Raw genomic sequence first — 12,090 nt, forward strand, 5'->3', positions numbered from 1 at the left:
CCCTAAAAAGAAAAAAAAAAAAAAAAGCTTATTTTATTTGTAATTACTTGTTATTTATTTGTTTGTTTATTTATTTGCTTTTTAGAGCTATACCCGCAGCATATGGAGGTTCTCAGGCTAGGGGTCCAATTGGAGCTACAGCTGCTGGCCTACACCACAGCCACAACAATAATTAATTTTTTTTTCTTTTTGCTATTTCTTTGGGCCGCTTCCGTGGCATATGGAGGTTCCCAGGCTAGGGGGTCTAATCGGAGCTGTAGCCACAGGCCTACGCCAGAGCCACAGGAACGCAGGATCCAAGCTCCATCTGCAACCTACACCACAGCTCACGGCAATGCCGGATCCTTAACCCACTGAGCAAGAGCAGGGACCGAACCCGCAACCTCATGGTTCCTAGTCGGATTCGTTAACCATTGCGCCACGACGGGAACTCCCCAACAATAATTAATTTTTAATTAAAAAAAAATTTATGGCCACACCTGCAGCACATGAAAGTTCCCAGGCCAGGGACTGAATCTGAGCCACAGCTGTGAACTTTGGTGCAGCTGCAGCAACACCAGATTCTCTAATCCACTGTGCTGGGGGAGGATTGAACCCTTGCCTCTGCAGCAACTGGAGCCACTGCAGTCGGGTTCTTAACCCACTACATCCCAGCAGGAACTCCTATTTTTTTCCCCTCTTTTTAAGGCTGCACCTGTGCATATGGAAGTTTCCAGGCCAGGGGTCAAACTGGAGCTGCAGCTGCCAGGCTACGCCACAGCCACACCAGATCCTTAACCCACCAAATGGGTCCAGGGATTGAACCCAAGTCCTCATGGATACTAGTTGGGTCCACTAGCACTGAGTCACAACGGGAACTCCGGGAACTCCTATTTTATTAAAAAATTTTTTTTTGGCTGCCCCTATGGCATGTGGAAGTTCCTGGGCCAGGGCTTGAACTCATGCCACAGCAGTGACCTGAGCCACAGCAGTGACAGCACTGGATCCTTAACTTGCTAGGCCACCAGAGAACTCCCTTTATTTTTATTTAAAACAAATTTTTGGCCACACCTGTGGCATTTGAAAGTTCCTAGGCCAGGGACTGAACCAATACCACAGCAGCAACCCAAGCTGCTGCAGTAACAATGCCAGATCCTTAACCTGTTGCACCACAAGAGAATGCCCCTTTATTTTTAATTGTGCTAAATGGAAAACCTAACTATTTTGGATCCAAAGTGTGCCTTCTTGCAGCTCTCAAGTTCTAGCACTAGTTTTATAGGCTCTGTCTGGAAGGCAGTGTGCCAGCCCCAGCCACCCGGCTCAGCGCTTTGGAATAGAAGCCCCTCTTCTCACTGTCCTTGCTAAAGTGCAGCTGCTCAAAAGCAGGCATCATACAGGGCCAGCTGACTTATTACACTTGGTATTTATGGGTCTGCAGAGGGAGGTGTGAGGACAGGATTTAGACCAGTGCTATTCTGTAGAAATATAGTGTATCTGATCTGTAATTCTGTATTTTCTAGTAGCCACATTTAAAAACAAAAATAAGTAAGATGTGTTTTAATATGTTTTACTTAATCCAGTATATCCAAAATATTATTTCAGGAGTCCCCTGGTGGCTCTGCAGCTTAAGGATCCGGTATTATCACTGGTATGGCTCAGGTTCGATTCCTGGCCCAGGAACTTCTGTAAGCCGTGAATGTGGCCAAAAAATAAATAAATAAAAATTGTATTTCATCATGTAAGCAATACAGAACAACTATTAATGAAATGTTTTATTTTTGGTGCTAAGTCTTTGAAACCTGCACACTCACAGCCTAACTCATTACAGACCAGCCATATTTGAAGCACTCACTGGGCACACGGGGCAGCTACTGTATTGCAAAGCACAGATTTAGATGAAATGAAACAAGGATTGTGTGTGCTTCTAGTCTGTCGGTGAGGCTGAACTGGGTTCGTTGGTGGAAGGTGGGTGGGCCAAGCTGCACATTTTGGAACAGGAGGGTTAACCATAGGGACCCAAAGTTGGTCACAGGGTGCATCTCTGAACCTCTCATGTTGAGGGGGGCTGGAAGGGGAAAGATAACCCAAAGGAAAGTAGTAGAAATTTTTGAGGACCCACAGCTTAAAACCAAGGGGGATTTAGTTTTAAGGTAAGCAGCCATTTCATCATTTAAAACTTTTAGATGATTAACTTGTTGTTGTTGTTGTTTTTCTAGGGCCTCTCCCACGGCACGTGGAGGTTCCCAGGCTAGGGGTCCAATCAGAGCTGTAGCCGCCGGCCTACACCACAGCCACAGCAACGTGGGATCCGAGACACGTCTGCAACCTACACCACAGCTCACGGCAACTTCAGATCCTTAACCCACTGAACGAGGCCAGGGCTTGAACCCACAACCTCATGGTTCCTAGTCGGATTTGTTAACCACTGAGCCAGGACAGGAACTCCATATGACTAACTTTTTAAACACCTCATTCAGGGGCCAAGGGGAGGCCTTTTTTCTTTCTTTTTTTTTTTTTTTGTCTTTTCCAGGGCCGCACCCGCGGCATATGGAGGTTCCCAGGCTAGGGGTCCAAATGGAGCTACAGCTGCCGGCCTACACCACAGCCACAGCAACATAGGATCCAAGCCACGTCTTCAACCTACACTACAGCTCACAGCAACGCCAGATCCTTAACCCACTGAGCGAGGCCAGGGAACCCGCAACCTCATGGTTCCTAGTCGGATTCATTAACCACTGAGCCACGATGGGAACTCCACCTTTTTTCTTTCGATTGCCCACCCCACAACATACCTGCCCTCTGAGCCCTGCTTCAGTCAAACTCTCCCCAGAACCTAAGGGGCCCCCACCTGGGCTGCTACTTCTGGGAATGTGGGCCTATGAGTAGGTAAAATTAGGAACATTTGAGTTGGGGGGCTGAGTGGACCCACTCTTCCCCTTCACTGATCTGCTTATCAAAGCCAGCTGTGAGGGAAGAGGGGCGGGCATCTAGAGCATACCTTTTTTTTAAGGGCCACACCTGTGGCATTTGGAGGTTCCCAGGCTAGGGGTTGAATCGGAGCTACAGCTGCCGGCCTACACCATAACCACCGCAACATGGGATCCGAGCCGCATCTGCGACCTACACCACAGCTCATGGCAACACTGGATCCCTAACCCTCTCAGCGAGGCCAGGGATGGAACCTGCATCTTCATGGATACTAGTTGGATTCGTTACCACTGAGCCACAACGGGAACTCCCATCCAGAGCACCCTTTGCCCCCACAGAGGTTTGATTAAACCTCTGTTCTACCAGGGTGAGAACCTCCCCCAGGCCCCAAACACACCTGAGTCTGTGGAGGGGTTTCCGCTGGCCACAGGGGGCAGCGTTTCTGTGCCTCTGTCCACTTCTGCCACTTAAGCCAACCCCTTGGGTCCTCCAGCTCCCCAGAGAGCAGTGGGGGCCCAGCACTCAGGGAGTGAAACTGCGACAGGATACACATGAGCACAGACGTCAGGCAATCACCAGGGGTTTTCCGAGGACAAGGATCACCTGGGGTTACCTGAGAGGAAAAACACTGAGGTCCAGACACTGAGCTCCCGCCCACATAAAGTCAGGGTGATGGTGCCTGTGGCTCGGTGCCGGGAGGAAGTATCAGAGAGAAAAGCAGTTCCACAGTCGGGGAAGAATATTGTGGATCGGAAAGACAGAGCCAGCTTGGCTCGGGTTACATTTATTACAAAATAAAAATGACAAATCTGGTATAGCAAAGGTCCCTGACAGCAGCCGATACACCTGCAATACCCCTCCCCCCACAAGGTCCCTCCCTCAGGCGTGCTGGTGTGGGGGCCCTCAGATGCGCAGGTCCCCGGCCAGGAGGGCACTGTACCGAGTAGGTGTGAGGGGCAGGTAGGCACCCCCGGCCTGGTCCAGAATGTAGAGCGGGTCAGACAGCGTGCTTGGGTCAAAGCCCTCCTTTGCCATCCGAACCTTCTGCTGCTTGAAGGTCTCTGTGGTGGCCAGAGACTCCTGGGGAGGGGGAGGCGACCAAGGGAGCTGAAGGAAGGCGCATCTGCCCCAGGGGATCATGGGAATTGCCTGGGTTTTGTTGCCGGGCAGGTCTGGGGAAAGGGGGTGGGGATGAAGTCAGGGTTTAGGGGAGGGGGCAACAGGGAAAAGGAGGAGCCAGGGGTGAAGGGAGTGAAAAGCAGGCGTCTGGGAAGGAACTGCTCTTTCTCTTCACAGGGTGTATTATGCGGGGGTCCCTTTGTGGGGTTTAGGGGCCACTGCCTGCTGCAGATCTGTGGGGTGAGGTACAGGGTTGGAGGACAAGTGGCTGGTTACCTGGAGCCTTAGGAATCGAGGCTGGGCATAAGGTGGCAAGTTCTCAGAAACGTGGGTGTAGAGCTGCACGAGGTCCAAAGAGTGTGGGGGACGCAGAACCAGGGCTGCCATCCCAGCCCTGCCTTCGTGCCCTGGTGGATGTGTGGGGCAGGGTCAGCCATAGGGGCTGACCAGCGCGAGGCCTCACGCTCCCTGTGCCCACTTCGAGCTGGTGGGCTAGGTCCCTCCCCCAGCCCCTGCCCCCGCCATGCCCGGGCACCTGGCACAGCGACTCCATAGACGTTCACCTCCTGAAGAAAATGCAGGGCTTCCAGGGCCTCCGCCACCTCGGTCGTGGCCACATTCTCCCCCTTCCACCTGCCAGAGAGCAGAGATTGGCAACCGGGTCAGGGCCTCGTGCGCTCGATGGGGAGGGAACAAGGTCAGGGATGAGGGCGAGGTGCCAGGCGTTCTCGGGGATGAAGTGTTTAGGAGGCTGGAGAGGAGAGGTCCGGTGAGGAGCTGGGTAGGGACAGGAGATGAGGGAGCTGAGGTCTGGGGAGTTGGGGGTCACAGTGATCAGATGCCCAGGAGAGGAAGGAGAACGTGAGACAGATACCTGAAGGTGTCTCCAGTACGGTCGTGGAAGCGAAGAAAGCCTTGGTCGTCGCAAACCAGGAGGTCCCCAGTGTTGAAGAAAACATCCCCAGGCCGGAAGACATCCTTCAGCAGCTTTCCCTGGGCCAGCTCTGGCCCCCCAGCGTAGCCCAGGAACGGCGACTGCTGACTCACGGGGGCCACCAGCAGCCCTGGCTCACCTGGCAGAGTCACCGGGGGTCAGGGGTGGCTGCCCACCCTGCCCAGAGCCTCCTGCCCCCTACCCCACTCTCCAAGTCCAATCCTCATCTGCCAGCTCCCCTGATCTGGGCACGAACCTGGAGATGTAGCCACACAGTGCCCCTGGGTATTCCGAACCGGCTCCCCTGTGGTGACATCATAGCGAATCAAAGAGAAGGGGAAGACATGCTGGGGGAAGGGAGACCCAGGCACTGGGTCATTTCAGGTGCACGAGCCCCCTCCCCACCAGCCCCTGCACTGTTCCACAGGGTCTCCAGTTTCCTCCTGCAACTCACCTTGTACAGCCAGGAAGCGCGCCCCACAGCGCCCCGCTGGCCCGTGTAGTTGAAAGTGGCCACGTTGCCCTCCGTCAGTCCGTAGGTCTCCAGCACCCGCAGGGGCCCAAAGCGCCGCACAAAACGCTCCCAGGTGTCTGGCCGCAGCCCGCTGCCCACCGCCATCCGGACCTTATGTCCATGCTCTGCCTGGTTCTGAGACACGTCGGGAGAGGGCGTGGGAGCTTCAACGCCGATGCCAGCTCCCCTAAGTGAAGCCCTGTCTCCCATTGCCCTCAAACCCCTTCCACTGTGACCTCCTTCAGGTGCCCTAAGCATCCCCTCGAGTCCTACCACTCCAGGCTCCTCCCCCTCCCCTTCCTTCCTCTCCCTCCCACCCCCGGACAACTGTTCCAGTAGCTTCTGCCCACTGCCCATCTCCCTGCCTCTGTGGCTCTGCCCAGGATCTGTGCCCACGCACCGGGGGCTGGTTGACAAGGTATCGGCATAACTCCCCGATGTACTGGAACACCGTCACCCTATGCTGCTGGCAGTCCTCCCAGAACTGACCAGCTGAGAACTTGGACTTCAGCACCACCGTGGCCCCTGCGAGAATCCGAGAATCCGGGAGGGAGGGGAGGGAGGAAGGAGGGGAAGTTAAGAGCTGGTGGGGGCAGGGAGTCCTGAACCGCCCCACTCCTTCCTTGACACCAGCCTTCCCTGTAGCCAGGTCCCTAGAAAGGCCTGGCTGTGACAGGCACACTTTCCACAGGCCAGCTTGGCCCCCCTGTGATTTGGAGAGGCTAATGTCTTCTCCCCACTTCCCATCCCCAAGCAGTCCATCCTGGAACCCTGCCCCCAAATCCCAACCCTTTTCTCCATTTGCCTCTTCCTGGGCTGACACAGCACCGCCACCCCCCCCCCCCCCCGACCGCCTGCTGCCCCCTTGCCTGGCCTTCTGCTAACTGCATGGCCGCCCTAGTTGCTTAGCCTGTAGGTCAGTGCAGGTGACACGTCTCCATTGAACCAGGAGCTCCTGGTGAGGAGGGCCTGCCTCCTCCTTCCTCTGGATTCTCTACCCTGAAGAACTCAGGAAGCACCCCAGTGAAGCACACCACAGTAGCTACTTAATAAATGTCTGCTGATATAAACATCTGCCAGAGGGCCAAAAGCCGGGTTGGGGAAGGGAAGACTGACCAATGCCCAAGCATCCCACGATGCCCAGCAGGGAGCCAGACATATGGTAGAGTGGGAGGGCAAGGTAGATCACATCCTCCTGGCGGGCACCGCACAGCTGGTAGAACCCCTGGCATTGCAGGACCTTCAGATGACTGATCCGAGCAGCCTTGGGGAGGCCTGTGGGGCAGAGGGTGGCGGTGGCGAGAGATCAGGAGAAGGGTCTGAGCTCCAGGTTTTGTCTCTCTCTTTGCCCCTGCAGGGTTTCCCCCAGCAAGAGGCAGAGGCAAGACTGAAACTGAGAAGGCAAGCCAGGCTGTCCTAGAAATGTGGGAAGTTCAGGGAGGTGGAGAGGGATGGGAGGGTTGGCAAGGCAGGATATGGCCACTGGGATGAACAACCTCTCCTGGGGCTTTGAGGGGTGGCCGAGAAGCTGAGGAGGTCACAGGTCCCGTTCCCAGGCCCCTGCCTTCCTTGGCTTTAGCTTCTGGGAGGTAAACATCGTGACCAGCTCTCACCTGTGGTGCCAGAGGTGAAGATATACAGGCACGTGTCCATTATGTTCTCGGGGGCAGAGAGGTACCCAGGCACTGGCGCATCCACTTCGGCCGAGACCTCAGCCAGCAAATCGCTGATTCCAGCCGAATAGGTTTCAGAACCTGCAGCCCACAGGTGGAGGCCCATGGCTCTCAAGGCCGGCAGGTCGGGCTCCAGGGACTCCAGGAACTCTGGATGAGGTGGGAAAGCGTAGCTCCATGGCTCTAACCACTCTCCAGAAGCTTTCCCCACCCTTTGCCCTGTTCGCTCCCCCAACCCCACTCGCACTGCTCCCGGGTGAGGCTGAAGAGTACAGACGTCCCCTCAGGAGTCTGGGACCTGGAGCCCAACTCTACGGAAATCCTTGGGGAACCAGAGACCCAGCTCCATCCCTTCGAAAACCGGGAGACTCGTTTCCCCACCCTTTCCGAGCCCCAGGGAAAGCTTTCGGGCGGGTTCCAAGCCCCCCTCTTCTCGGCCCCCCCGACACGCCCCTTTCCGTGGCTGGCCTCGCCCCCGACTGTCGAGCGCTCCAGTCTTACCTGCGGCCAGCACGAGCGCGCGGGCGCCGCAGCTGCGGAGGCAGTGCAGTAGAGGACCCCGGCGCAGAGCAGTGGGCACAAAGGCGGTGCGCAGGCCGGCCTTGGCCAGCCCGAACCAGAGCCACAGGAACTCTGGGCAGGCGGGGAGCAGCAGCGCCACGGTGGCCCCAGGTGCCAGAGGTGCCGCGCCGTCCCCTTCCCGCCCGGCCCGCGCCGCGCCGCTTCCGGCCGCCGCCCACTGGCTTTCCCCGGCGCCCCGTGTGCCGCCGCCCCCGCCAGACCCTCTGTCCCAGCCTCGCGCGCGCAAAAAGGCGCGCGCAGCCCGGTTGCTCTGGCTCTCGGCCTCCGCGTAGCTAAAGCGCCGCGCGCCGTGAATGAGAAAGGTGTGCGCCGGGCGCTGCTGGGCCAGCTGCGCCAGGCGCCAGGCCAGGCTGCAGCCCCCCTCGGGACCTTCCGGGTTGGCTGCGGCCGCGGCCAGGGCACGCGCTCGAAGGACCCGTTTGCAGCGTAGGGCGCGCACAGTGAAGGCCAAGTCTGCTGCGAGCCAGCGCAATTGCGGCCAGAGGCGCAGCTTCGGCAGCAGCAGCAGCGGCAGCAGCAGCAGCAGGGGTAGCAGCAGGAAGGCGGCCATGGTGCCCGCTCCCTCGACTCGGTCCTGTCTGGCCCCAGCCGCTCACAGACTGCCCCGATGCTCCCTTCTACAAAACTGAGGCCGCTGGTTCTAGCGCTTAGACCTCTCCGTCCCGGGAGCGCGCGCGCTGGCACACGCCCCTTCCCACCCAGCCCCCCTCCCCTCGGGCCGAGAGCAGAGGCCCCGGAGGAGTGCTAGTGGGGGACGGCCCCGCACGCCCGGCCCTCCCCACAGCTACGCTCCGCCCCAGGCGCGCTCCCTCCCCGCACCCTACCAGGTCTCGGGCTTGCTCCCGCCTTCCCTCAGTCTCAGGGTCTGGTCCCGTTCCGATTTTCTCTAGGAAGATCTAGGCATCTGGCTGGACTTGGGGCTCCCAGCCAGAGAGCTAGGGCGCTAGGATCCAAGTCTGTCTTTCCCTCTCATCCCATTTTCACTCGTGATAGGAGGGTGACGCTGCTCTCTCCCAGAAGAGACTGAAGAACTCGGCCCCTTGCCCACATGGTGCTGCAAGTCCCGGCAGGACAGCCAGACCCAAGCCTTCCCTCCATCCGCCGCCGCCGCCGCCGCCGCCGCGCCAGGAGATAGGTGGGGTTAAGTAGGGGAAAGGTGGAGGCTCAGTCAGATTTCTGGAGGGGCCGTGGCGCAGAGGCCCGTCCCTTTGGGCAAAGGTACAATAACTGGGGCCAGCCAGTGAATGCTTTCCATCCTGATTTTAATTGGGGCAGAGGAAACCGGGGAAGGAGAGAGGAAGGAAAAAAGGAGGCCTCGGGCAGTTTAGACTTTCAAAGAAAGTTGTAGCAGCTTTGAGGGAAGGGAGAACCGGGGTTCTGTAAGACAAATTTGCAGGCTGAATAGGAGGAGCTGTCCGAAGTCAGCCCAAACCTCTCTCCTCAGCCTGCCACCCAGCCTCCCAGGACAGCAGCGGGACAAAAGCATAGCCAAGGAGCTCTTTGCTGGTACACCTGGCTGGGCAGGTGGCCAGACTGTGGCGGGTTCCTTCTCCAGGTGTCTGAGCCCTCTCCACTAGATATGCTTCTGCTCTCTAAGATCCGAGCTGGGAGCCTCTCTCACCGCCCAAGACCTAGTCCTCTCCAGCAGTTGGCAAGCACTGGCATATAACACTGAGAGATGGCTAAGGACAAGACAGCCTTTGGGAGATGGTGTCAGCATTAACTTCTGCCTGGACAGCCCAGTGTCTGGCCTGCACTGCCCGCGGCAGCAAGAGGATGGGGGTAAAGCCAAGGCCCTCCTGCTCCAGACAAGGAGGTGGGGGGCGGGGGGGAGTTGTGAAGCCACGAGGCGGGGTGCCCATTAAATGGAGACCACCTGTACATGCACAGAGTAAGTGGGGGCAGCAACTCCGGCACGAAAGAGATTCTGGCTTGTTTTATTGTCATTTAAAAACAACTTTTAAAAATTCGATTATCTCTGCCAAAAAAAAAAAAAAGAAAAAAGAAACAGAACCAAGGAAATGGGACCATTCTTGACAGTTTTGTGGAACATGTCTCTGGGACTCCCTGGGCTCAAAGTGCCAACCTCAGGCCAACACAAGCCTCCAGGGCATCCCAGGTGGGGCTGTGGCCTCTGCATCTGCCCCATGGAGAGGAGAAGGTGACTTGATCATGTCACAGATTAAATGCCCATTTCATGACTGATGTACGGAGGGCCACTATAAAATGCCTGTTCAGAGCAAATCAAGACGTGGAGGGGGAAGGCGGAAGAGTGCCCGCACACCGTTTGCACTTTCAGTCTAACCTCTCCGGCCAGCTGCCCCTTTGCCATTTCTCTTCTCTGTTGAAACAGCCTCTGGGGAGGCTGCAGGAGGGGGCAGGGGCTGAAGGCGTCCACCGCAGTCCAGGTTGTGTACGGCCTCTGGCTTCAGTGGGAGCAGCAGTGTGTCGGGGGGCTGCAGGCCCCAGAGAGGAGGGAGGAGGCGCCGGGGCCGCATGGCAGCTTCTCAGGCCGGGCTGGAGGAGGCAGCTCGTCCTTCTCACAGGGGAGCTCTGGGATGGGGACAGGATGTTCCCCGGCATCTCCCCAGCCCTGTTAACCTTTGATTCACCAAGGAGGGGAGGGGGCAGTCCGACTGGGGCGGCAGGGGAGACCCGGGGCCTCAGTCACTGTCAGAGCCCACTGCAGAGGACCCTTTCCGTTTCCGCTTGGTGGGCTTCGGTTTGGTGTCTTCTTCCTCCTGGAAGAGATGCAGGGAGGGAATCACCAGCCTGCGCAGCTGCTGGCCCCAGCTCCACCCGCACCCCACCTCTCCTTCTCCTCCTGTGCACGGCTGGGTGCCTGGCCAGGGGGTCTCACCGAGGCACTGCTGGAGCCTGACTCTTCCTCAGCATTGGGGGGCTGGGCGGCATTCTTTCGACTTCGGGGGCTGGACAGAGCTGCTTTTCGTCGGCTCTTGGGTGGCTTGGTGGAAGAATCCTCGTATTCCTCGGCCAAGGAGAAGAGATCGCTGAACCTGAGGGAGAGAACCCCGGAGGTGGGCGTCCTGGCCCCGCGGCTGTCCCCCAGCCTTTTCTCTGCCCCTTGCCAGGGTCTCCATTTGTTTTCAACCCCATGGTCTTGCTGATCCTGAGTCCCAGGCAGGGCCCCGCCCCAGGCCTTCTCCAGCTACTCCCTGAGGCCAAGAGCGCAAGGAGCCTCACTTCATCTTGTGGGCTTCGTCACAGCTCGCCTGGACATGCTGCAGAGCCTGCAGAATTGGGGTCTGGCTGAAAACTAGACAGAGAAGGAACGGAGAGTTAGAAGGAGGCACAGTGAGGTGCCGGGGAGCCGCCCCCACCCGGGGCCACAGGTGGTCTGAGCCAGGGCAGCACCACGCACGCGCTGGGCTCAGAGGGGCAGCAAAGCGTACAGTTCTGCTTGGTGTTGGTCAGGTTGAGACGCAGGTTGTCCAGGTGCTCTAGGATCTGCTCCAGAGTCAGCTGGGCCAGCTTGCTGCTGGAGCTCCTCAGGCTGCGGGCAAGTCACGAGAGCCCAAGTCTGAGCTTGGGGTGAGGGCTCCAGGAGCCGGACCCCCTCCCCCATGGGGGTTCCTCCTAAGACAGAGGCAGCCGGTACAGAGAAGGGGACAGGAGGGCTGGGAGGAGGCTAGGCAGGGAAAAGGGGGTGTGCAGAGACCGGGGGCCAAAGACGGTCCACTAGGAAAGGGGGAAGGGGCCACAGTGGTCCTGCATGCCAGGCAGCATCACACCACTAGATGTCACCCACCAGCCAGGCAGGGACCGCCCTGTTGCTGCCGCAGGGGAAGGTGGGCAGCCTGGCCTGGAGGGGCCTACCTCTGCCTCTTGCGGGGGAGGCTGTTGTTCTTGATGAGCAGGGACTTGATGTGCTCAGCCAGCAGTTCATCATGCTTCATACACCAGTGCCTCAGGATGCTGGTGGTGAACTGGTCGTCTGGGTGGCAGGGCCGGCTCAGCACCATCTTCACCATCTCTTCGCTGGGCCTGGCGGGAGGGCACGCTGCTCACACAGCTGTCCCCAGGATTCCCTGGAGCTCGCCCACCGACGTTTCCCCCCACCAACCCCAGCCTCCCCGCCCCTGCCCCACCCCAAGCTTGCGGTAGCTTCCTACTCTCACATCCCTCTCCCTCTTCTCTTTGGGCCAAGGAATGCCCGGTTTCATCCTCTGCGGGAGCCAGGGGACGAGAAGTGAGACTCCGCGGTTGCTGCAGCAGTAGGAGGTGCACATGCCTGGGTGTGTGCCGAGAAGGAGGCCCACTCCCCACTTGGCCCAGAACAGTCAGCAGGGGGGCCAGGGAGACCAAAGGGCAAGCGTGTGCGGTGTGAGCGCTCCCCCAGC

General features: G+C 58.2%; 2 protein-coding genes across 3 annotated transcripts in view; both read right to left on the bottom strand.

Moving 5' to 3' along the window:
• Nucleotides 1-3,649: 3,649 nt before the first annotated feature.
• On the bottom strand, nucleotides 3,650-8,480 carry SLC27A3 (solute carrier family 27 member 3). The gene is made up of 10 exons (XM_047784554.1): nucleotides 7,649-8,480; nucleotides 7,088-7,297; nucleotides 6,591-6,749; nucleotides 5,875-5,999; nucleotides 5,415-5,609; nucleotides 5,217-5,307; nucleotides 4,901-5,099; nucleotides 4,562-4,659; nucleotides 4,303-4,433; nucleotides 3,650-3,987 (listed from the first exon to the last, which is right to left on the bottom strand). Exons 1-10 carry the CDS (start codon nucleotides 8,277-8,279, stop codon nucleotides 3,811-3,813), a joined length of 2,016 nt encoding a protein of 671 aa, XP_047640510.1. The 5' UTR covers nucleotides 8,280-8,480; the 3' UTR covers nucleotides 3,650-3,810.
• A 494-nt stretch (nucleotides 8,481-8,974) lies between these two features.
• INTS3 (integrator complex subunit 3) overlaps nucleotides 8,975-12,090 on the bottom strand; it is a 41,029-nt gene continuing 37,913 nt past the window's right edge. Inside the window, exons 26-30 of one of the 2 annotated variants that reach the window (XM_047784552.1) lie at nucleotides 11,567-11,734; nucleotides 11,143-11,243; nucleotides 10,934-11,006; nucleotides 10,590-10,746; nucleotides 8,975-10,470 (exon numbers count right to left, since the gene is read on the bottom strand). In XM_047784552.1, coding sequence (XP_047640508.1) covers nucleotides 10,393-10,470; nucleotides 10,590-10,746; nucleotides 10,934-11,006; nucleotides 11,143-11,243; nucleotides 11,567-11,734 — 577 coding nt within the window. In that variant the 3' untranslated portion in view covers nucleotides 8,975-10,392. Of the gene's footprint in view, nucleotides 10,471-10,589; nucleotides 10,747-10,933; nucleotides 11,007-11,111; nucleotides 11,244-11,566; nucleotides 11,735-12,090 lie in introns of those variants that run through there. The other variant, XM_047784553.1, reaches the window with a different exon arrangement.

Source organism: Phacochoerus africanus, chromosome 6, assembly GCF_016906955.1.
Source record: "Phacochoerus africanus isolate WHEZ1 chromosome 6, ROS_Pafr_v1, whole genome shotgun sequence".
NCBI classification, from domain to species: domain Eukaryota; kingdom Metazoa; phylum Chordata; class Mammalia; order Artiodactyla; family Suidae; genus Phacochoerus; species Phacochoerus africanus.